The sequence below is a fragment of the Danio rerio genome, chromosome 16 (genome assembly GCF_052040795.2).
Source record: "Danio rerio strain M-AB ecotype USA chromosome 16, GRCz13ab, whole genome shotgun sequence".
NCBI lineage: Eukaryota > Metazoa > Chordata > Actinopteri > Cypriniformes > Danionidae > Danio > Danio rerio.
This window is the reverse complement of record NC_141036.1, coordinates 33,702,438-33,728,988: the sequence shown is the minus strand read 5'-3', so window position 1 is coordinate 33,728,988 and position 26,551 is coordinate 33,702,438. Positions and strand designations below refer to the sequence as shown.

General features: G+C 36.3%; 1 protein-coding gene and 1 long non-coding RNA gene across 11 annotated transcripts in view; one reads left to right on the top strand and one right to left on the bottom strand.

Annotated features, from left to right (window-relative positions):
* Positions 1-289: 289 nt before the first annotated feature.
* On the top strand, positions 290-26,551 carry lingo4b (leucine rich repeat and Ig domain containing 4b). Of its 4 annotated transcripts, none has more exons than XM_087285951.1 (3): positions 290-721; positions 19,748-19,858; positions 22,077-26,551. In XM_087285951.1, the coding sequence occupies exon 3, from the start codon at positions 22,089-22,091 to the stop codon at positions 23,901-23,903; it is 1,815 nt and encodes a 604-aa protein (XP_087142077.1). In that variant the 5' UTR covers positions 290-721; positions 19,748-19,858; positions 22,077-22,088; the 3' UTR covers positions 23,904-26,551.
* LOC141378215 (uncharacterized) overlaps positions 15,128-26,551 on the bottom strand; it is a 36,564-nt gene continuing 25,140 nt past the window's right edge. For 4 of the 7 annotated variants that reach the window (XR_015511537.1, XR_015511542.1, XR_015511539.1 and 1 more), the window contains 2 exons: positions 19,536-19,658; positions 15,128-17,198 (listed from right to left, as the gene is read on the bottom strand). This is a non-coding gene — a long non-coding RNA (uncharacterized LOC141378215). Of the gene's footprint in view, positions 17,199-19,535; positions 19,659-19,811; positions 20,268-26,551 lie in introns of those variants that run through there. The other 3 variants (XR_015511541.1, XR_015511538.1, XR_015511543.1) reach the window with 2 other exon arrangements.

Genomic DNA, 26,551 nt, shown 5'->3' with positions numbered 1-26,551 from the left:
ATCTGGGCCATTACCGTATAGCCTTAGATTTAACAAACAGAGATGGGCTCATTGAAATTTTGTAGACTGCTGTACTCTTTTCGACAAAAAACCTGTAGTTTACTACAAAAAGTCACATTTAGTTGATCTCTGTGTGTCTTTGTATCGCATAAATCGACTGAAGTAAACATGTGTCCTATGAGATGTTTTCCCAGCATCTACAAGCCACGAGTCTCTCTCGGCCAACCATCTGCTGTTTTACCTAAATCCGGAGATTTGGCCAAGCCGCGCAAATATCTGCTATTCTCTCAGAGTGCCCTCGCGAGGTGTTATCCTTCACCAGCCCTGCCGAACAGAGCAGTAAACACCGATCTGCTCTCCAGAAAGCACTGGGCTTCAGATATTCACTCGTACTGAAATGGTCAGGTGGGAGTTGGAAGTTGGAGGAGCGAGTGCAGAGAAGCGTCAGCGCGGAGAACAGCCAACCCAAATTAAGGCTACAATTATCCTGCAAGCCCCTGGAGAGATGTGTCGTAGACAGAACGAATTAATGAAGGAGCAAAGCGATTAAAAAACATTCGGGTCTTGTCTCTCAAGACGGGCTCATCGTCTTTCTGAGCACGAGGATGATGTTAGAGGACATTGTGCAGAAGTGAGAAACTGCGACTCGACATGGACAAGCGACTTGGAGAGCAATGATGATGATGAGATCGCTGCTGTAATGATACTGTGAGGGAAGCCGGTGAGTTCCGCTTTTTCTTTTGTTCTGATAGTTTATGTAGGCTGTATATTTGAAAATAAAGTGTTTGCTGGGAGTTTTTCAAGGTGGTCAGACTTTTTGCACGTCATAAAGTTGTCCTTTAGCCTACATTATGTTACTATAAGATGAACATTTCATTTGGATTGGTTGACAAAGCAGTTATTGTAGAAGGCACATATAAAGTTTTAATTGGAATGTTTTCCTAAGTGTGGACCTTTATTTTCTGAAATAAAAACTGCTCTTAAGATTTGCTACAAGCAATAAAACTGGAGTGGGAGATCATTGAGTTGACAGACAGACAGACAGACAGACAGACAGACAGATAGATAGATAGATAGATAGATAGATAGATAGATAGATAGATAGATAGATAGATAGATAGATAGATAGATAGATAGATAGATAGATAGCATAATAATAGTATAGATAGACGGATAGATAGATAGATAGATAGATAGATAGATAGATAGATAGATAGATAGATAGATAGATAGATAGATAGCATAATAATAGTATAGACAGACGGATAGATAGATAGATAGATAGATAGATAGACAGACAGATAGATAGATAGATAGATAGATAGATAGATAGATAGATAGATTGATAGATTGATTGATTGATTAAAGCCTTCATTACAGGGCCAGATCACTGTCTCATGAGGCACATGTCTTTGAAGCTCTTTGTTTTTGGAGGCAAATGTGCACCTAAAAATAGTGTGTTGTCCTAGTGGTGAATTTGCAGTATATGCAGTATGTGTGTTCCTGCCTCACAGTCTCTGGTCTCACAGTTGCTTGGGTTTAGAGGCCCCTGGCAGTCATGGCTGCCTTAATTAGCTCTAATCAATCTATGCAAGATCTGTCTAATGAGATTTCAAACAGTATCCCACACCGCCAGTGAAGTGCAGCGCCGCAAATTCCCTGTCGCGCCTGTGTGAGCCAGAGCTCAAGGAGCGCAAGCTTTGGGGCCCGTCCAGATGAGCACTTTAATCAGAAGGGTTGTAATGCACAGCAGGGCCTGATTTATCATCGGTTGATGAGTCGGAGCAGTAAAAGCACTTACTTGATCACTGGTTTGTTGTGCTTGGTCACTCGACATTCTCATCACACCCTCAGATGTATCGGCATGTGATTTGTGAGGGCTGCTGTTATGAGGTCATTTTGGAGCAGGGTTTAATATGACTGAACCGGTGCAGATGTCCTGTTTTGATCAGTTTTTGTCTTTTTAATAACACACAGCACTTATGTTTGGACTAAATGTGAGATTTGGGGCCCCGGGTCTGTCTCGCATCATCACATGAGCATCATCCTTGTTCTTTGTGTAATCCTGCTGCCCTAAAATGGACTGCTTAGTGCTTAGGCACTGAACTATCCAGGGCACCATATGACCCTGCTAATGGGTGTCCTGTATTACAGAGCACAGGCTGATGCAGAGGTCTAACTGGAGAAATTTCCCAATAGACCAGACCCATCTTTTAACTAAGCAACAACCCTGCTCATAAAAATAAAAATGATCCCTTTAAAGGAAACATTCACCCAAAAAGGAATATCTGCTGTTAGTTTGTTCATACTCATTAACATTAATTAAGTGTTGTTCTGTTGGCTTCATTGAACATGGACCTTCAGCTTGCACTGGGACAGTTTGCTGCCGAGTGTGACGCGGCTGTGATGAGAATCAGCAATTCCAAGTCTGAGGCCATGGTGCTCCACTGAAAAAAAGATGGTTTGCCATCTCCTGGTTGGAGGAAAGTCCTTACCCCAGGTAGAGGAGTTTAAGTATCTCGGTGCTTTGTTCAAGAGTGAGGGAAGGATGGAACGTGAGATTGACAGGCGGATCGGTGCAGCGGCAGCAGTAATGCGGTCAATGTACCGGTCCGTTGTGGTAAAGATGTTTGAGCTGAAAGGCAAAGCTTTCGATTTACTGGTCAATCCACGTTTCTACTCTCAGCTATGAGCTTTGAATCATGACCAAAAGGACAAGATCTCGGATACAAGCGGCTGAAATTAGTTTCCTTCGCAGGGTGGCAGGGCACACTCTTATGCATAGGGTAATGAGCTCTGACACTCGGGAGGAGCTTGGAGTAGAGCCGCTGCTTCTCCACATCGAGAGAAGCCAGCTGAGGTGGTCTGTTACAGATGCCTCCTGGACGCTTACCTAGAGAGGCCTCAGGGAAGACCTAGGACACACTGGATGGACTATGTCTCTTGGCTGGCCTAGGAACGTCTTGGGATTCCCCCGGAGGAGCTGGAGGAAGTGTCTGGGGAGAGGGAAGTCTGGGGTTCTCTCCTAAGTCTTTTGTCCCCGCGACACGGCCCCAGAAAAGTGGCAGAAAATGAAGGAATTAATTAAGTTTTTTTATTTTATTTCCTGAAACCATGGTCATTTGTGATTGATATAATGTAAGTCAATAGCTACCGACACTGAGAATAAAAAAATAAATAAAACTAGGGATGTCCCGATCAAGTTTTTTTTTTCTTTATAATATCTCCAGACCACAGATATACTCGCGCTTTCCACTTTAAGCTGCTTCCATGTTCTACTTTGCTAGCATTTAACCCATAAGAAACTCTGCAACAGTGATGTCATGCCCCACACGTTGCTGTTTCTGTGTGAAGTCAAGAAAGAGGTCTACCTCTCTGCCACTGCATAACTACAGATGTGTTAAAAAATTAATAAGAATAAATATAATATGCATATATATTCAAGTCCTAATCTGGAGGTAACGTCCGATTGCTAGTCTGAAACCACGTGACATCCCTAAAAAACAACAACAAAAAAATGAAAATAACTGGGACCTGTGGATCCTATCAATAAGGCAATGGTCTCAAATTCCTAGAGGACAGCAGCTCTGCATAGTTCAGCTCCAACCACCTCCAACTCACACCTGCTTAATAGTCTTCAGTAGTCTTGAACACCTTGATTGGTTGGATCAGCTGTGTTGATTAGGGAGCAAAACTGTGCAGAGCTGCAGTCTTCCAGGAATCGAGTTTGAGACCTATGCTCAAGAGCGGGGGTCACCAGTCTCGTTCCTGGAGGTCCGGTTCCCTGCAGGGTTTAGCTCCAACTTGCCTCAACTCACCTGCCTGGGTGTTTCAAGTATACCTAGTAAGACCTTGATTAGCCTGTTCAGGTGTGTTTAATTAGAGTTGGAGTTAAATTCTGCAGGACACCGGACCTCCATGAACAAGTTTGGTGATTCCTTCTCTAGAGTGAGGTCTTCTGAAGCAAAACGATCAGTTTGGATCGTGAAAGTGAACATAATTTACAGCATTATTACCACAAATTCACAGTAATTTAAGGAAAAAATCCTGAGCAATGCAGTTAAATACAATTTTTCAAACGATAACAACAATTACAAATCGTGGTTATAAGGTTCTATCTGCGTTCTGAATGATTTTGAGATATTAAGCTTCAAAGTTTTTGCATTCCATGGCAAACAGTATCTGTGTAACATTTTTTTTTGTTTTTTTAATACATGTATTAAAATGCTAATAACTTATTATAAAAACCTCCCATAATGTAAATAAGTTTTCATTGAATAAGAATATGTCAATAACTCAGATAGAACTCTATAATTCTAAGGTGACGAAATTACATTTACATTTCCAATCCTTCTACTTGCCACATACCTTGTTTTAACAGACATCTCAGATAACCAGAGGGCGAATAAATGACAGCAAATTTACATTTCTGGGTAAACTATCTCTTTAAGAGCTTGTTGTGTGACCATGGGAGGGAGGCAATCTGTCAGCACTGGGTTTCAGACTCAATTGATGGATTAAAATCTACGGACGTCTGATACAGTACATACACGGGCGAAGCAGATTCTGCACTTTTCACAGATGACAGATGAGTGTAAACCACGTCCATATGTGTGACCCCTCCACAATCACACTAAAAATCAATGGACTCTGGCTTGATTTATGCTCACCGCTTCAAGACACGTCGCATCGCTGAAATGAAATCTGAATCCGGCCCTTCGCAGACAAATGATCTCCATCCTACCAGCTTGTTTATTGAATTGCCAATGCTTTTAGTGTTTCATTGGTTTATATTGTACAGTATCCATTGTTATTTAAACTTGCCTAAAATTAACAATGAGCTTGAGCACATGTGCAGTGACCCAGATACATTAATGCATTGAGTTTAGCCGGAGGTGACCTTACTTTTGTGTCCTTGAAAAGTTACTGACAAAGTTAGTTTAAAGCGCTCATACGTGTGTTGCCTTCTAGCAGGCAGTAGGAATATGTTTGATGATCTCATGTTCATATTTTTTTCCCCTTTTGCAGCACGTTTGATTCTCTTTGTGGTACATAATGTACATGTACCGAGTGAAATGACCAGCGCAAAGCTGAATTATCATAATCTGTCCTTCAGACTGTTTTGATCTAAACTCTGCTTGACCTCTCTCAGCTGCTCCACATAATCATGAAAAACAACAACAAAAAGGCACATTCATATTTGTTTGTTAAAGAAAAACCACCCCAATAATATCCAGCTGCAGGCCCGCAGAACCACACACGCTTCAGGCACACACAATCCAGCACACACAACCTAGGCAAACCATATATGGTTACAACGGATGTTAATGTTATTAACGTATTCTCGGACATCAACATCGATATATTTTTATATATAGTTAATAAATATTGTATACAATTGTAACGACGGGGAGTGACACCAACAACAGAAGTTTGGATCCACGTGCAGGTTTATTAGAATTGTCAGGCAAGTAGTGGTCAATACCGGCAAACAGATGTATGAGGGCAATCCAGAGTCGAAGTCAAAACAACAGGCAGTTAGTCAGAGGCAGGCAGCAAACAGCATTAAATATATAAACAAGGCAAAGGATTAAAAACACGGCAAAGGCAGACAAAAGAAACGCGTTGTAATGTCACTGTGAAAGATAACAAGACTCTGCAATGTGAATGAGTGTGTGTGCTGCTTAAATACTGTGTGTAATCAGTCTTGAAGCAGGATCAGCTGTGGGAGTCTAATCAGTGGAGACTTGGAGCAGGTGTGTGTGTGTGTGGCATGACTGAATATGTAGTACATTTACTGGCAGATTTGTAGTTTCATGAGTGAGTGTTTACCAGCGACATCTGGTGGTTTGTTCACTGGTGAACATGACAACAATAAACAATAGTGTATGCTATTTTACAATTATGGCGATCGTGATGGGCGAATGGGAAACGTTGCTTCCGATCGCCATTCAATATAATAGACTGAACAGTTTTCAATCAGCCTTCATAGATGATCAGTCACTATTTATCTGACAGACTCAATATAGCAGTTACTCGTTAGCTGCCTTGCTGAGCAATCTAAATTGGACAGGTTTAAAATATATAATTAATTTATAATGAAGGAAATTAAGTTAATATAGGTAATAATAAATATTTTATGTAATACAAATATTTTTACATGTAATAAATGTATAACTCTATATTTTATTTTACTCAAGCGATTTAATAGTATTTATTTGCTTAGCTTTCCAATAACTTTTTTATTAATGATTTCCCACATTAAATACTATAGTAATTTATAGTAAGAAATATATATTGTTTTTAAACCATAAAATACTGGTAATTTTGTGATAATTATAGTTGCAAAAAATGTAGCAATACAAACAAATTAACTGTTAATAATTAAAAAAAAAAAAATATATATATATATATATATATATTACTAACAGTTGCTACAGTTTAGTTAATGATAGTAGTTTATAATCAGATAATCAGTTAAGATCAGTTTATAACTATATATTATTTGAATGATTAACTATAGTAATTTATACTATAGTAATTTATACTACTACCCCCTTGCGCTACGCCACTGTGTGTGCTAGATTGTGTGTGCCTGTAATGTGTGTGGTTCTTCTTTTCCATCTGGGCCATTTGAAAAATTCCTCAGCCTTTAGCGCTTTAATTAGAGTCTAAAATTTAATTCATAATGGTCTTAAAAATGTTTTTAAAAGACTTAAATTTAAGTGAAACCAGCAGAAACCATGATTAATAAGAAGATATTTTTTGCGTTATCAATGATAACAGATAAGTATCCAGCCTTTATCTCACAAGGAAACATAACTATTTTACAAATTGCCAGAAAAGTGGCTAATTCATATAAATGTGAGATTGAAACGTATGAACACCCCCTCCCCCATTGTATTAAAATGCATGAATGAGATTTTACAAATTAAATAGAATTAGCGACTAAAGTTACGAATTGATGTGAGATTGTCCTGAACGTTTAAACGATTTAAAAGCATCTCAAAAATATTAGATTTTTATCAGGACAAAAATATAGAAATTTTAGTTTAAACTATTATGAAATTGTTATTTCTTTTTTAACCACTGAACTGATAAATAAAGGTACTACAAGATCATGAAATAAGCATAAAACAATAATAAGAGAATAATTATTATTATATAATATATTCAAATGCAATATTATTTTGTATTTTAAATGCCACTGAAATAGGCATCACCATGTTATTCATTTATTTTTCTGTGACTTAGTCCGTTATGGCCCGTTTTCACTGACTGGTACAGTACGGTACAGGTCAGTACAGGCCAACTTTATCAGGTTTGCTTTTCCACTACCAAGGGTATACTTTTGGTGGCCGTGATGTACGATAGAAAGTTTCAGTCGATGTCATTCTTGCTCAAATAAATGTCTACAGTAAAGCTGTACAGGTCGTTCACATATCATGAGAAGCACTTCTCACAAAACAGATGCTTTATACACATAAATACTTGTATTTAAATGTTCATCACTAACTTTTCTGTGAACATAATTAATTCTGTGATTAATTAATTCTGTGACAGTGCAAAATGGCCTACTGTAACGTCTGCAATTATAAAAAAATAAATACATAAATGCAGCATATATGAACAACTACAGACCCTTACAGTCTCTGATATGCTACTGATGGCAGAAAAAATACATACAGTATACATTTAGTCCTTGTTTGGGTTCAAAAACAACACACAACATATAGCCCACAGTCAGTGCAAACCTCTCATCTGTGTCTGTATCTTCACCAGCACATGTAACCTCTGTTAGAGAGTAATTTTGTCATTCCGTGTCCAAGAGGCGATGAAAGAACAGGGCAGTTTGTTCGTGATTCAGGTTGCTCAAACAATTTGCTCCTATGTGTTGTTGGGCTTCTCCTTTGTTTGTTCGCACTTCACTCTCGCTAGGATCAGATGTCGAAGACACTTCAGTAATCACACACACGTTATTATCATCAGCTCAAGAAGTTTGTTATATTAAAAATAGACGCGTTATATTAAATATCGTAGCTGCACCTTTTGGTACCCTTTCTCGTGTTTTGTTACCCTTCAAATATGTGGCGAAAAAGTACGGTTCCATTCGGTACGCCTTTTGACAGTGAAAATGGCCATAAACGCCTACTGAACCGTACCGTACTGTACCACTCAGTGGAAACGGGCCATTATTCATCAGGGGTTGCCACAGCGGAATGAAACGCCAACTATTCTGTCGTAAGTTTTACGCAGCAGATGCCCTTCCAGCTGCAACCAAGTACCAGGAAACACCCATACACTCTCGCATTCACACACACACTTTGGCCAATTTAGTTTGTCCAATTCACTTACACCGCATGTCTTTGGACTGTGGGGGAAACCAGAGCAAACACGCAAACGGGGAAAAACTTTACACCAGCAGGGGCTCCAACCAGCGACTTTCTTGCTGTGAGGCGACAGTGCTAACCACTGAGATTCCGTACCACCCTCCAAATTATCATGTAAAAATGCATATGTTGAGATAAGCCAAATTGGAATATATTATTAACATTTTACATTTACACATTATTAATAAATTGTTAATCATGTTAATAAATTATTAATATTTTAAGGGTGCTTCAGATGACAATCTAAATATACAAATAAGAGAACTTAGCATACATGTTTAAAAAGCCATTGTTAAAAATCACTAAATCACAGCCGATAACCATCATTTAATTACAAATGCGATCATTTTAGTTTCAAATTAATTCTGTTGACAGGGCATAATCATAATCTGATATGATTTTAATAAATATGCCTGCCAAACTAGTGCATTTTATATACACACAAAAATCATCAACCCACTTCCACAAAACACATATTGACTTGCATCCTGAATTATCCAGAGATTTACAATACCAACTCTGAATCCTCCCTGTCAGACTATCTTTCTCAAACACTCCTTTAGAGTAAATAACCCAAATCAGTCACACTCTAACAGAGAACATAAAAGACTATAAACTCGTGTATTATATGCTACACATGCAAGCACAAAGCAAATGTTTTCCATCATAATGGCTTTCAGCAAAATCGGATTAGAGAATGATGAGCAGAAGCATGTTGTAAATTCACTGTGGACTTTAAAAAATAAACACTTTGAGGAAGCATCTGTGGTTTGTGCATCCAAGTGTGAAGCTCACCTTCTCATTTATATTTATTTTTCCGTTCCCCGGGCAAGGGAACAAATTCTCCACGTCCTGAAGATCTGTCATCGTATCCCATTGCTAAACAACACCTGTTTCAGAAAAGCTTTTAATACTTGCGTTCATCCGCATGACTGCATTCTGCGGCGGGGGTGGAGGGCCAGCAGCCATAAACAGCCTCTTTCTCACTTTGTTGCAATTGTTGCTGTGAAGAATGGATGTGAGGAATTATAATTGGAGAGTTGGAGACGGGTAGTTTTTCGCCCCGGCTGGGACCAGAATAGCACAGGCTCCATCGAGACAGGTGAACTACATTCCCTGGCTGCTCTCGGAGGTCTGAGGTCAGGCTAAATATGCAGGTCAGTGACCTCTGATGTTGTCACTGGAAAAAAGTTTTGATATTTTAGAAAGTGTTAGTGCGAGATAAACCAGCATAATGGAAAAACATTAAAATCACTTGTGAGTAGGGCTTGGTGAACAGAGGGGAAATAGAAAATAGTTTTTTTCAGTACATAACCATTCAAATATTTTCATTCATTCATTTTCCTTCAGCTTAGTCTCTGTATTCATCAAGAGTCACCACAGAGGAATGAACTGCCAACTTATCCAGCACATGTTTTAAACAGCGGATGCCCATAACACCCAAATGCTCACACATTCATTTACACAGTTTATTGAATTTACCTATAGTGCATGAAACCCGAGCACCTGGAAGTAACCCACCCCAAACAGGGAGAACATGCAAACTCTACACAGAAATGCCAACTGACCCAGCAAAGGCTCGAACCAGTGACCTTCTTGCTGTAAGACACCAATGCTAACCACTGAGCCACCGTTAACTTAATCCATTACTAAAATATGATTCAATTAATGTTAAATTAAATTTAAATTAAAACCTTGCATAACTATTCATGTAAATGGAAGTTCTGTTTAAAAAAAAGCACCGATGTAAAAGAAATTCACTTGTTGAACATCTCTTCAGAAACGATGCGTGAAAAATAAAGGCAAATACTTTATAAACTTATCATATATATGTATTAAAAACTTGCATGAGTATGAAGTCATGTTCAGTCCATAAGCATTCATTCATTCATTTTACTTCAGCTCTAGTCCCTTATTTATCAGCGGAATGAACCACCTCCATAAGCATTTGATTATTTTATTAAAAGATATAACAATTACAAAGTAAAGAAAGTTTACAGCACAAAACTGAACAGGACCTTATAATAAAAATAAATAAATAATAGTAGATAATAATAAGAATAATAATAATAGTAATATTATTAATAAACTCTTAATAATAATGTTTTTTTATAGTATTTACCATCTTTTAATATTTTTTTCAGAATTGGTTAAAGGTCTTTTTAGCTTTTACATTTAGTAATTTTTTAATGACAGTGCTAACCACTGTGCCACCGTGTCACCCTCATGCAATAATATAAAATTGACATTTAATAATATCTTTATCTTTTAACCTTTAATAAATAATATAATCCTGCAATGTGACTATTGTGGATAAACACATTTCGAAATCGACGCTCACATTTTATATTGTTCAGCCCCAAACTACATTCATGCCTTCAATTCATTACATCATATCAGTTGACTTCATTGTTATGCTCATAAAAAACAAAAACAATATGCTTGAAGGAAAAAACATTGTTTAGAAGAGGAAGACTATTAATGTGGATGCAGCTGTAGCCTAATAAGAACCTGATCAGAAAGTTGCATATCCTGGCACTGGCACAGAATGTCAGTGGTGGGAGTGAATAATCAACCCTCTCACCACACCACTTGATGAGTTAAATGAAGAGTACAAATTGCGAGTATGGGTTACCATACTTGGCCACATATCATGACTTTCACTTTAAAGCACTGCTAGTGCACATTTGTAAATACTTGACAACTAAAACAGCAAAGTTAGGGAACCTATGGCTCGCAAGCCACATGTGGCTCTTTGACTGAAAATATGTGGCTCTCCAGCTATCTCCCTTTAGCAATATTTTACAGTTAAAAAAAATTATAACTGTCACTAGAAACTTGTTTACAACTCCCTCTTTATTGTATTTTTTAACAGAAAATTGAATAAAAACTTAATAAAATAATGTTTCGACCAATGTACGTGTGGTGTGCTGTGGATAAAACTGAATCATGACAACAACAAAGGGCAAATGCGTGTACATGGTTACCACAGAAATAAAAGTTGTTTGCCCTTTCTTTTCTCATAATAGTAAAACATAAATGTTGTTCTTTAAAACTAGCCAAAATTAATATAATAAAAAATATATATTCGGTAAAACTAGCCAAAATTATTGCTGCATACTTTATTTGGAATTATTTGTAACTAAGTAGTTTTTTGTAATACTAAAATGTTTATTTTAAATTATGATGCTTTTCAGAAAAAAATAAGAGTTTACTTACGAGAATTATAAATTAATTGAGCTTTCTTCATTTATGGACTTGTTCAAAATGTGATGCTTCATATTTGTTTATTTTTGAGTTGTGCATGAACATAAATATGTATTAGTAGTAACACATATTGGGGTTTATATTTACCCCAATGGGTCTTTAAAAAAAAGCATTTGCCAAACATTTCAGAAATGGCTCTTTGCTAAAAAAAAAAAAAGGTTCCAGACACCTGCTTAACAGTGATATTGCCGCCTACTGCCCTGGCATGCATAAAACATTTTGGTCTTTCATAGATCTAAATGAACCATGATTGTTTTGACCAACATTGTAGGTCTGCAAAAAAGAAATGCTTAGAAAATGAGTACAGGTCACACTCTATTTTGATGGTCCGTTTGTTGAAATAAGTTACATTGCATTTACATGCCAACTAATTAGATTAGATTGTAGGTAGACTGTTAGGGTTAGTGTATGTTGACATGTACTTCCAAAGTTTCTTATAGTCAGTTAAATGTCTGTTGAAAGATCATTAATCAAAATATCAAAATAAAGTGTTACCATAGTAAATTAAAGTAGTTTGTAGTAAAATTAATGTCTTGTAAGTGTATCCTTAAAATTCAAAGAAGTTCAAATTCAAAGTGTGTCTGCAAGACTTTTTTCGCCATTTCACTACCCATGTTATTTGATTTTAAAGCAAAAACACACAGCTTGCTTGTATTATAGGCTATCATTCACAGTAACACAACACCGATGTGATACAAAGCACATTTTGTATATTTTCTGATATATTCTACAGTTCTTCGTAGAGCAGTTGTGTCTTTATGTGGTTAAATTATCATAATAATGTCATTATAATTATTCAAACTATATTACTAATTAATAAACTAAATAATAACCTAGAAAATTCACCCAGCCAAGCTTATGGGCTAGACTGTGAATATCCTGTAATGCTGAAGATTATTAATATTGAAGATTTAAATATTAATTTCAAAGCGTCTCTCATCTATTTGCTGGGCACATCCATTCTGACCTTTTTCGCACAAGAATACACAGTTATAGCTCGATAACTGTTATATTCCATGTTGGCCGCCTGGAGCCAGTGAAGTGCAAATTGGAGTGAGTCTGCAGAGGCTTGAAGTGTTATGGTTTTCTAATGGAGTCAGTATAAGGTTTAGCCGGCCGGTTTTAGTATCTGGCAGTGGTCCATGTTATTTGCCGTAACCTAATGAAGCCTGTCTGACCCTGATGAGTTTTGATTGTTGACGTGAAAGTATGAAAGTCAGGGTTGATGTGAGAAAACAACACGTAATGTTTGCATGTGTGCGTGTGTGTGTGTGAGTGTTTAGCTTAGAGAGGACCGGCTAACTGCGATGACATTGCATCAGATCGACAAGGACACACTCAGTGTTTGGCAGAGCGTTGTTTGTTAGATAACAGCGTTTCCGATGCTGGTAGATGCTTCTGGTAGATGATTATGCAAAAGTTTTACTATGAGGCAACATAATGTATGTGGCAGTTTTTAAATAATAATACATTTAAATTTTTGTTGTAATTAACTAATAAATGAAATGGATAACTGGAATAAATAACACCTTAATTGCCACATTACTGTATTTTATCTATTAACATGTAAGCATTATTTTTATAATGTAAGATATATGCGCAATATCACTTGAGAAGCAGTGCAATATGGCTGTATATCGTCACTGGTGGGAGGTGTGTGTTGTGTGACATTCTTGGTGTCCCACCAATAACAATATACAGCCATATAGCACCTCTACGAATGTGATATTGCGTTTATACAGTTGTTCAATGACGTAATCGCGTATATAAAAAAGAAATCAAACACGGAGAGTCTCAAAATCCTTTTGTATGGATTTACTACTATCTTCCCCCATCTATTCACATCTGCAGCTGACGTCAGAACAGCAGAAGCCGTTACTAATTTACTAGCGTCACTTTAGAGCAAGTGTTTGAATGATTCTCTAGCGTAATGTCTAAAGTGAAGACAAAACAGGTGATTTTGCTCACATTTTAAGATTATTAGGCTGAACGTCATGAAATGCCAAGAGTCTTGAAACGTTTCCTATTATTTCTCTGCTGCAATCGGGAGATCACAATAATTAACCCCAAAAAAGCTAAAGCAACACAAACACTACCAGATTACTGTTGTGTTTGCGATAAGGAAAAATGCTAAACACATGCAAGCATTTCTTCTTTCTTTCTGTTTACTGAACTAGTCTGCAGTAACAAAAACAGGAGACTCATTAGAAACAAACAGATGGCCAACCAAAAAGTAACACAGGGTTTTACAAAGAGTGGCCAACCCAAAATACATACATTCCTGATATATGAGTCCCATCTCACACTCAATACACTACAATTACTATGGTATAAATACAATACTGCAACATGCAAAAGAGCCAAATTTATAATGGTTTGATCAGCTGTAGTTAGAAACTATGCAGTTTTTCTCTTCTAAGGGCTTATTATGCGGTCTCTGTTGCCATCTTGTGGATAGACAACTTGTGGATTTGACAGGCTGATAGACACTCATAAATAAACTGCATAGTTGCGATCTAAACAACTGCATTCTCAACTAAAATAGTCTCAAAAGTACTTTATGTTGTCCAATATTAGCTGCAATATTTGTCCAACTGTAGAGTGTCTATTGATCTGCTCTCATTCTGTGTAATACAGAAGGGTGAGGAGGCTGTACAAGCGCTGTTATTACAGGAATATTCCACTGCAATCAGATTCGAAAACCAGACAGAACTGTTGTATAAATAAATACATTTAATATACTAATTTAATCATAAAAAAAAATTTAATCATTATTTATTTATTATCTAGACAGTGTTAATAAAAAATATAAAAATATATTTTCAAAACTAAATAAACTGTATATTAAAATGAAAACAAATGTTTATGTTATAAAACAAATGCATTTTTTTCATATTTCAATTGTAATATTACCAGATCTTAATAAATATACATCTATAATATATATAGTTAAAATATCATATATATTGTTTTAATAATAATATTAACAATATATTTTTTATTTTTAAGAAAATAAATAAAGAGATGAAAAAAAATCATGTTGGGTTTGGGGTACAGATTTGTAAGATATAAAAGTTGGCGTGGTTAATAAAAATATATACAATATATTTATTTATATATATATATATATATATATATATATATATATATATATATATATATATATATACAATATATATATATATATATATATATAAAATATATACAATATATACAATTTTATAACATTTTTACCAAGAATAATAATAATAACAAAATATTAAAACATTTATTAAATGATATTTGATAAACATTATAAAAACTTTGCAGCAATAATGTCAACAGAAAATATATATTCAGAGAGAAACACATATTTGAAAATGCAAAAATTATATTTTTATAGAGAATGTGATAAAGAAAATGTAATATTTTAAATCTGGATGTTCAAAACAGCACCGCAATCATGACAACAAATCACTCAGACTACTTTTCCCTGTGTTTTATTAGCAGATGATCAAGATCTTAGCTGTCAGACAGTGTGAAATGTAATACAGAGCAGCAGCGAGACACAGAGCACGAGTTTGGTGTCCAGATCACGTCCACCTGCTGCTCTGTCTTTCTCAAGTCCACAGAGAGGGATTCACACCTTTAATTTGTGTAAGCCTGGGCTCTCTGCTGTGTGGAAAACCAATACAGTGTCAAAACAGTCAAGCCGGGATTGACTCTCTCTCTTTCTCTCCCCCTCTCTCTCTGGATACAGCATTATGAGTCAGCTTATTTGGCCAGTATAAGGCCTTTATGTGGAGACAGGGGACGACACTGGACACTGGAGGACTCAGGAAAACAAGTCAACCTGATTTTTAAGTGGCTTCAGCTGGAACTAGTTGAAAATAGCAGCTCTGTGTGTAAACAGAAGATGTGAGAAACTCAGACCCGTGTGAATAGTCTAAATTGAGTCAGCAAGCAGTGGGAGAGGTGTAATACACGACTGGATAATTGAGAACGTTTGTCACGACAAGGTAGGAGTTTGTAGTCGTTTCACTCCATTCATTAGTAAGCAAAGGACTTGTGGATGTATGTATTAACCAATACAGTGTAATGATATAATTTATTATATGATTTATAAGTCATACTTTGTACTTTTTAAACTGTTTTATCTGCTAACGTGATACTTATGAGGTGGATTTTCATGTTTTTACTGTTTCTATACATTCAAATGATACATTTTTGAGTCAATTTTACGTTTTCAATAAAGTAGTTCGACTAAAAATGTACACTTTTTGAAATTTATTTACATTCATGTTCTTGTCGGTGGCTTTTTCTTTTCAGTTGAACATAAAACTGTGTTGCTTTGTGATTCATAAATGCAAATTAAAGGCTGATGGCATTTTGAGAGTCACAAATTTTTTTGGGACTAGATAACATGAATACCCCTGGCTACTGATGATACATTGAGGTTTTATGAACCAAATAAATAAAAAAAATGAACATTATGTACAACATTAATACCTTTAATCCACTGCCTTCGGGAAATGAACATGAGTGCATTCATGACAATCTGGAGCACTACACTGAAAAAAATAATGTCTGCAAAATTGCTACAAACTATTTTTATGTGTTGAATTTAAACAGACAAATTATATTTAGTAATGTTCAACTTAATTTGTTTTTTAAATTCAGTTTAAATAGATAGTTTACAACCACTTCACTTTTTAGTGAATCCAAGAAATCTTCTTTGAATCATTTTTTCAGTGTACTTGACTTGTTTCTCTGGACTTAAACCTTATTAACATGTAGAGTAAAACATATTATTTGTTTACTCTTTAAAATACTGATGACATTATTTCAACATAACAAATTTATAATTTTTTTTATTTAGAACTCAATTAACAACAAAAAAGATGCCATGTTTTAGACATTTACTTTCATTTTGAGTTGAGTTTAGAACAATAATTAGTTGAATTATCCCGATTTTCGATCACAATTTACAACAAATGAAGACATTTTTTTTCTGACCATTAGTTATTTTTTGAATAATAACTGCTATAAGCTTCAATGTTTTTATTTGAAATATGAAATATGGTTATCAAACCTTAAAAGAATAAAACTCATAGTAACTATTACTCAAACAAATGCCTAATAAATACAAAGAAAATTACAATTTTAAGTGGCCTTTTAGAATTTAATACTATACTACCTGACAAAAGTCTTGTTGTCAATTGTGTAAGAGCAACAAATAATAACTTGACTTTTAGTTGATCACTTGGAAAAGTGGTAGAAGGTAGATTTATTCCGATGAATCATCTGTTGAACTGTATCCCAATCGTCATAAATAGTGCAGCAGACCTATTGGAGCCCACATGGACTCAAGATTCTCATTGAAATCAGTCAAAATTGGTGAAGGAAAAATCATGGTTTAGGGTTACATTCAGTATATGGGGGTGTGTGAGAGATCTGAGGTATCAAGACATTTGTGCTGCCTATTACATTTCAAACCACAGGAGAGGGCAAATTCTTCATCAGGATAGCGCTCCTCATACTTCAGCCTCCACATCTGAGTTCCTAAAAGAAAAGAAGATCAAGTTGCTCCAGGATTGGCCAGCCCACTCATCAGATATGAACAATATTGAAAATGTCTGGGGTAAGATGAAGAAGGAGGCATTAATGATGAATCCAAAGAATCTCGATGAACTCTGGGAGTCCGGCAAGAACCTTTTCTTTGCCATTCCAGATGACTTTATTAATAAGTTATTTGAGTCATTGCAGAGATGTATGGATGCAGTCCTCCAAGCTAATGGGGGTCATACACAATATTCATTCTTTTTTCACTGCACCATGACTTTATATTCTATATAATGTATATGTATAATGTATATGCACATTATTTATTTTAAGTAACCAGACTTTTGTCTAAGCAAAGTCAGATCTTGCTGTCCTAATTAAATAATTAAAAATGAAGGCATGATGATATTTTATTTTAGTAAAATAAGCATAAACTAGAGGCCTTTGCCTTTCATATAAGCCACTTCTGATACCAAATAAGTGAGTAAATTCCCAGAACATTTTCATTTTTAAGTTTATTTTTATTATTCTTCAACAATATGCTTTTTAACAGAATCACAAAGGCACTTTAGACTGATTTATTAATAGTTTGAGATTTCACAACATGCACTTTTAACTATACATCTTTTTTTACTGTTTGCAAGTTTTATTTTATCCTATCCTTTACTGTTGTCCTTTTTGGCACCAGTGCTACTTTGTAGTGTGGTATGTGGTATTTAAAGCTCTCTTTTTCACTCCATTGAGCTGTAGTAAATTGTCACTATTGCTTTTTTAAGCGTGGAGTGCTGAGGCTGTTTATTTATAATAATGAATTGAAGTGAAACATCGTCATGATGCAGAATGTTTTCTCAATTACACCTACACCAGACTTTCCCTTTAGAGATGAGCAATAAATAAAGCCTGTGCGTGATAAAGATAAAATAATTGAAAAGTTGCTGTGCTGTAAATTGACTTTAGCAGATGCAGGAGACATTCAGCGTTCAGTGAACAAACAAATCCAAATAGACTAAAAAAATAAATACAGAAAATTACTAGCTGATTCAGGTTCTCTATAAAATTGATTAGCATTATACAAAATATTTTTCCCATTCATAGATGCTGTTCATTCAATAGAATAGAATAGAATAGAAAATATTCATATTTTCACAGTGCAATTTAGGAAATATGTACATGATTTTTAACAGCTAAAATCAGAAAACATTGTTTGTTCACATGAGAACTGGTGACCTGAAATTTTGAGCACCTAAAAATGTAAACTTATGAAAACTTTAAGCTCTATTTTAATGATCTAGGCGCAAAGTCTAAAACGAATGGTGCAAAAGCATTAAGGGTGTGTCCGAATCCACTTGCTATTTTAAGGATGGAAAAATACGCTTAGCGCCGCTGCGCATGATCTAACAGGGTTGTGCTTATTTTAATGAGTTATGGGTGTGTTTTGTGAAACACATTGTGTTTTGTTGTGTAAAGCATACGCTGGATAAGTTGGCAGCTCAATCCGCTGTGGTGACCCCTGATGAATAAAGGGACTAGGTTGAAGGAAAATGAATGAATGAATTTTAGTTTTGCATAAAATGATCAATATAACTATAAAATAGTCCATGTTTTCACAGCCTAAATATTAAAAAGTAAATGTGGACACATTAAATATTTTTAGAACACTTTAAAGTCAAATCTGTAGTTTATACAATTGAAAAAGTTACTCAAAAACACATTTTAAAGGCCACCCTAGAGAAATCAGTCCTTAGTTTGATTTATTTGTTTCTTTATTGATTCATTTATTTATCATTTTTCTTACTACTCTTTCTGGATTCTCACATTTACTTGTTTAATTTCATAAAAGCTCTGCATAACAGAAACCTATAAGTAAACATGGAAATGAATGTAGTAAATATTTAAATAAAAAGACATAATTTTGGCAGCTTTGTCATCTATGGGCTACCTATATTTGTTTCCATTTTTAGTATATGCATTTGTCACATAAAAGCACTCTTATTCTTATTTCAGTATTTGCATCTTCAAATAACGAATTGCTCTTGGTTTAGTATGCGTTTGTTGAACAGGTATACTATAAAGCAGTCTATTGTTCTTCTCTGTGTGAATCATTTGGCTCAGCTCTCTCCAATAAACTGAAGCAGAGTCAGCGTCTGTCCATTCCGGCTGGGTAATTTCTAATTTGTGTTTAGGCTTCTGCACCTGCACCCTGTGGCATGAGGTTAAGCTGGACTATAGTGAAAGTGTCCCGCACACCTGTCCTCTCACATCAAACCCTCTGGAGCTGAAATAGGGAAATAAGCGTGTTACTGCGCAGCTGTCGCATGTCTCATCACTGGTACTTACCTAATGAGTGCGCGTTGAGCACGTTTTGCAGTCTCATAACAGGTCTAGAACATTCCATCATTGTCCTTCATCAGAAATGGATGATGAACTGCTCCACAACTTTAGCCGTGTCTGGATCACAGTCTAACAGCAGAGGATTAAAGAGATTGTTATATCACTGTAACACTGTCTGAATCACCTTTTTCTGTTTCTTCTTTTCTCTCTGGCTCTAGGATTTTCAACATGTGATGTTTAAATGCATTTCCAACAAACACTGAGCCCATCATAGAGACCCACCTGAACAAAAATCTGGTTATGAGAACTGGCACTACAAAAGTCCCTTGGTGAGCATAACTGAACAGATGACATGTAATAGTACAATATTAATCTTATAAAAGGGTGGCCTTTCTGTGGCTCAGTGGTTAGCACTGTCACCTCACAGCAAGAAGGTCACTGGTTCGAGTCCCGGCTGGACCAGTTGGCCTTTCTATGTGGAGTTTGCATGTTCTCCCCATGTTCGCTTGGGTTTCCTCCAGGTGTTCCGATTTCCCCCACAGTCCAAAGACATGCACTACAGGTGAATTGAATTAACTTAGTTGTCTGTAGTGTATGTGAGTATAAATAAATGTGTTTGGGTATTTCCCAGTATAGGTTGCAGCTGGAATCATAAAATGCATCTGCTGCATAAAGCATATGCTGGAATAGTTGGTGGTTCATTCTGCTGTGTCGACCCATGATAATCAGGGACTGAGCCTAGGGAAAATAAATGAATAAACAGTGTTATGAGAACAGAAATAAGTCATTTGTCTTCAGATTTCTTGTACTGTAGATACTTAAATGTATTTCTAGTGCTGTTGAATTGACTGATTGATAACAATTGGGACCACTTCAAAGTTATTATTGATTCTGTAGATTTGCCTTTATTAGATGTATATTTGTTTTTTGGGTAAAATGATTAATTGTGTTTTATTTTAGAAACTATTGATAATCTGCTTGTTATTTCAAATAAAAATATTATCATTTAGAGCATTTGTTTGCATTAAAGTAGCAAATGTCAATGTAAAATATTCCATGTTTTCAGACCTTAAAAGTTGAAAAAAAAGTGGACACGCAAAATTTGTAGAAAACTTTGAAGACAAGTTATTTTTAGTCTTAAAAAGAAAACAAAACTGAAAATTTACTCAAAAACTCCTTTTAAAGGACAAAACTAGAGAAAAGACCAATAAAATAACTAATTTCCTGATTTTTCTAGACTTATTTGGTTTAGTCAGTTACAGAACACAATATATTTCTTAGTACAGATTAAGTCATTAATTAAAAATACATTGTAAATGCATCTCAAAAAGTGTGGAGGATCACGTGCTTATGATCAACACGGCTGGAAACTCATTAGCTCTGTAATCTGCTCTGTTAGATGATTACGGAAGCATTATAAATAACCAAAGTTTTTCACTCCAGTTATCTTTTCCCCTCTTCCTCCTCTACCTCCCACCTTTTTTTCCGATCGGGCGACACTGTGGCCCAGTGGCTAGCACTGTTTTGCACCGGTTGGCGCTTTTGGGCGTAGTTTCTATGTTCTCCTGTGTTTGCTTGGGTTTCCTCCTGGTTCCCCAGTTTCCTCTCACCGTCTAAAAACATACATTATAGCCAATCGACTAAACCAAATTATCACCCAAGACAACCTTAGATTAAAATTCTCACACGGCGACAAGCAAGGGAGTTCTCGAGACCTACCTGAGCTCGAACTCCCCTCTAACGGGTGGGAGCCCCAGGCTCAAGGATATTACGAGGTCAGGGCTATCTCCCGGGACAGCGTGCCAATTACGCTCTATTGATTTTAAGCTAAGTGTGAACTCTTAAAATACAATATACAATGTAAGGATACATATTCCAATGATAAAAATGCTTTAAATTTCAGAAATAAAATAAATGAGTATTTTTAGGGAAATTGGGAAGGGATGTCTTTACCTGACTTCAAAATCAAGACAAAAATGTAACTCCTAATCCAATATTCTTGAAATGTAAAACACAAGCACTTTAAAATAATTTAATTTAATTTAATTCTCAGAAAGAAATATTTTGACAAAACTGCCTTGCTACTTATGGTTAAGATACTTATTTTTTTAATTATGAAGTATATATTTTAAAACATAATTAAGGAGCTCCCTGCCTTCATGTGGGTTTCCTCCGGGTGCTCTGGTTTCCCCCACAGTCCAAAGACATGCGGTACAGGTGAATTGGATAGGCTAAATTGTCCGTAGTGTATAAGTGAGTGTGTTAATGTGTGTGGGGATTTTTCCCAGAAATGGGTTGCGGCTGGAAGGGCATCCGCTGTGTAAAAACTTGCTGGATAAGTTGGCGGTTCATTCTGCTGTAGCGACCCCGGATTAATAAAGGGACTAAGCCGACAAGAAAATGACTGAATGAATGAATAATTAAGGAGTAAGGAGTAAACAACAGGAGTCGTGAAATTCATTTGAAAGAATCTGAATGATTAGAGTAACAACCTATCTACAGTGTTCCTTTCCTAAACTGTGTTTCTTGCTTATGTTTATCTCGTAGGAAGGAGGTAAGATGTTCCTGGATTTGTGTGGTCAGCGGGGCGCATGGACCGTCCTGCTGCTGTGGTGCCTGAACTTGTCAGCTGCAGACCTCCCCTGCCCTCAGAGGTGCAGCTGCTCCCGAGACCCTCTGGAGGTCAACTGCTCCTCCAGACACCTGACGGCTGTGCCTGAGGGTTTACCCACCAATGCCAAACGCTTGGATCTTTCAGGAAACCAGCTGAAAACGCTGGCTAGGCGTCAGTTCTCCAGCCTGTCAAAGCTGGAGGACCTGGACTTGAGTGAGAACATAATCTCCATGATTGAGGTGGAAACATTTCAGGGTCTGAAGAACCTGAAATACTTGAGGATTAAGAACAACCGCCTCAAGATCCTGCCAGTCGGGGTTTTCTCCGGCCTCTCCAACCTTCGACGTCTGGATATCAGTGAGAATGAGATCCTGGTTTTCCTGGATTACACATTCAGGGATATGATTAACTTGCAGCAGCTGGACGCAGGGGAAAATGACCTGGTGTTTATCTCGCAGCGTGCGTTTGTTGGGCTTCAGGCACTGAAGGAGCTGAACGTGGACCGCAGCAATCTGACCTCCATCCCAACCGAAGCTCTGTCGCAACTTCAGAGCTTGACTAAGCTGCGTCTGCGCAAGCTCACTATTAGCGTGCTGCCCAACAATGCCTTTCGCCGACTGCACCAGCTGCGTACTTTGCAGATCCTCCACTGGAGTTCTCTCGAGATGCTGAACAGCAACAGCTTGGTCGGCCTGAACCTGACCACTTTAGTTTTAACCAACTGCAATCTTAGTGCCATACCTTACTCTCCCCTGCGCCATCTTGCCTACCTGCAGTACCTTGATCTATCCTACAACCCCATCACCTCCATACAGGGCAACCTTTTGGGGGACCTTCTGAGACTCCAAGAGTTGCACCTGGTGGGTGGAAACCTGCTACGGATAGAGCCAGGTGCCTTTAGGGGTCTGTCCCGCTTTCGCTTACTCAATGTGTCCTCAAATCGTCTGTCCACACTGGAAGAAAGCGCCTTTCACTCTGTGGGGAACCTGCAGACACTGCGGCTGGACAGAAACCCGTTGGCTTGTGACTGTAGGCTACTCTGGGTGATGCGACGGCGTCGGCGGCTGGATTTTGATGGCCGGCAACCCACTTGTTCACCCCTGAATCATCAGAGGAAGGCATTTCGGGACTTCTCAGAGGCAGAGCTTCCGGTTGTTTTTACGTGCAGACAGGCGCAGATCCTGAACCGACAGCTGCAGGATATAAGCGTGATTGAGGGAATGAGTGTACATTTTGACTGCAAAGCAGATGGCTATCCATCACCGTCTATAACCTGGCTGTCAGCCCAACAGTCTGCACTTAGCTCTGCCGGGAGAGTACGAGTGCTTACTAATGGGAGTTTACAGATCAGTTATGCGCAAGTACAAGACAGTGGAACGTATTTATGTAGCGCAGCTAATGCTGCAGGTAATGACAGCATCTCTGTGAGTCTGCATGTGGAGGGGCTTCCACAAAACCGCACAGTGTCATATTTCTCAGACGAGGGATGGATAGAAACTTCAGCACCTCCATCTACCAACTCCTCAGCTCGGGTGTCAAGTCCTTACCCGTTTGATGCTAAAACCCTCATCATTGCTACCACCATGGGATTTCTGTCTTTTCTCAGCTCTGTTGCAATCTGTTTTGTGTTTATGTTCTTCTGGAGTCAGAGCAAAGGTCAGATAAAACACACTGCCACAATAGACTTTGTGCCACGATCATCCATGGGTGGAGGTGGAGATGGTGGAGACACTGGAAGATTCACAATGAAGCTTATTTGAGCTGGAATGGAGAATCCATGTTTTTTTTTTACAATTAGTTGAGCCTTTAAAACTGTTGTTCACTCTTAAATTAAAGGTTTTTCACAGTGATGCCATAGAAGAACCATTTAGGGTTCCATAAAGTGAATTGTTCTTCACACAAAGAACAAAATGTTCTTTTAAGAACTATGTAATAATATAAAGCACTGTTTTTTGTAACTGAAAAGAATATTTTGAGGAATGGAAAGGTTTTATGGATGTCAATGCCGAAAAAGAACCTTTATTTTTGAAGGTTTACTATAACTCTCAAAGTGCAGAAGAAACTTATCCATCACTCATTATTAATAGTTAAAAACTATGATTTCTTAGTGATGCTATTGTAGAACTATTTTTGTTCCCCAAATAACCTATCAGTGTATGGTTCTTAAAAGAACTAATTTTTAAATGTAGAATCTAAAATGAATCTTATGGAATGAAATGATTCCTTCAATTTGAAAGGTTCTTCATGGAACCATTGATGCCAATAAAAAACTTTTTTTTTTTTTGATGTTGCTGCTTGTCAACACAGCAAGGTACAAAGCCTTATAACATTTTATTTGCAAGCCAGAATGGCATTTTTGTAAATAAGTATAGTATGTTATCTTTATAATTCTCTCGTTTAGATTTTTTAAGCCCGAATAATATTAATGTAAATATACATTGTAAGTTTACTTTATCACAATAAAAAATGCTATTTTAGTGAAGAAATTAGGTTGGCACTATTATATAAATTTAAAGTTAAGTAGATGATGCTATCAATTAAGTCTGAAGATAAACAAAAAGCAAATACTCCTAATATCCAAAGGTAATATTTTATATTTATAAAAAATATGAATGATGTAAGTTATATCTAATATTTAATTTTCAAGGGATAGTTCGCTCAAAATTTGCTAGGAATTTACTGATGTACAGTTGAAGTCAGAATTATTAAACCCCTTGAATTATTAGCCCCACTGTTTAATTTTTTCCCCAATTTTTGTTTAACGGAGAAGATTTTTTTTTTTCTAAACATAGTTTTAATATCTCATCTCTGATAACTGATTTATTTTATCTTTGCCATGATGACAGTAAATAACATTTGACTAGATATTTTTCAAGACACTTCTAAACAGCCACTTATATACAAAGTGACATTTAAAGGCTTAACTAGGTTAATTAGGTTAACTAGGCAGGTTAGGGTAATTAGCCAAGTTATTTTATATTGATGGTTTGTTTTGTAGACTATCAAAAAAATGTAGCTTAAAGGGGCTACTAATTTTGAGCTTAAAATGTTTTTTAAAAATAAAAAAATGCTTTTCTTCTAGCCAAAATAAAACAAACAAAAAAAAACCTGAAGAAAATATTATCAGACATACTGTGAAAATTTCCTTGCTCTGAAAAGAAAAAAATTCAAAGGGGGGCTAATAATTCTTGTTTTAACTGTAGATGGCTGCTTTTTCATTATTCAGTAAATTATAGAAGATTTTTCACTGAATCTGTTTTGCTTTGTGATACATAAGCTGCAAGACGATGGCTACTGACACTTTAAGAGTCTATAAAAACATATGCAGACATTAACCAAGGCAATTTGTACAAGAAACAATCTATACAACATTATTACCTTTTAATACACTATTTTAATAATACTGTATTCCAGTTTTAAATATTGAAATAACTGTTAGATATCATTGTCGTGTGCCCTTGATTTGAAATGTCATTGCTTGATTTTTTAGGCTCAGCTATTAGTATAATGAATAAAATCTCTTCCTTTTGTAAGAGATCTGGCACAGTTAGCCTTTTTCGAGATATTCATTTCACTGCCAAATTAAACCAGAGCAGGTCATGCGATTAAGCATATGACAACGCAGTTTTAGATATTTTAACTTTGCTGTACAAGTGTATAAATCTATATGTTGCTATATACTGTAAAACTTAACTGCCTATAAATATGTATTGTAGTTTGTATAGCAATAATAACCAGAATTAAAACAAGCATTTGAAAAGCTTTTAAATGTATCAATATTGAAAACTGTATTATATATTGTGTGTGATACTGTACATTACATTACAGCAGATCTTATCGGCTGCAGATTACAAACAATTTATTTTATGACTCTTTGTTCTGTCTTTGTTTTTTATTAACAAAACCAAGTGATGATTTGCCATGCCTCTGACTTTTAAAGCTCTTAAGGCTATGCACAAATCACATTGATATTTATGTTTTGCAATTAATTTCATGTATAAATTCATGTAAGTTACGTTTCCTCATTTTAATGTTTGCTAACGCATTTGTAAGTTACAACATTTTGCATCGGATTATTAAAGACTATGCAAGTCTGTCTGTTCACAAAACCGTCTCGTCTCGCTCTCTTTACTCCATACGTGTTCCATTTTAAACCCTATTAAAAATTCAAGTTCATTTCTAGTTAAAATTAATGTCTGACTCCTGAAAGTCTGAACAATCTGCGGGTTTCATTAATACACCTGACAGCTGTAATTTTAAAGGACGTTGTGATCACACTTCGGTGTATAAAATAGCCCAGATGTAAGCTCCATCTGTTTCATCGAGCCAGCACCTCTAACCTTGAGTGTTTGCAGTTTTTCTGTAGTTCATCTGATTGTGCAAAATAAATGACATGAGACTCAACGGT

Bases quoted from the DNA above. Each gene is read 5' to 3' on its own strand.
- lingo4b (XM_087285951.1), top strand. From the start codon at position 22,089: ATGTTCCTGGATTTGTGTGGTCAGCGGGGCGCATGGACCGTCCTGCTG.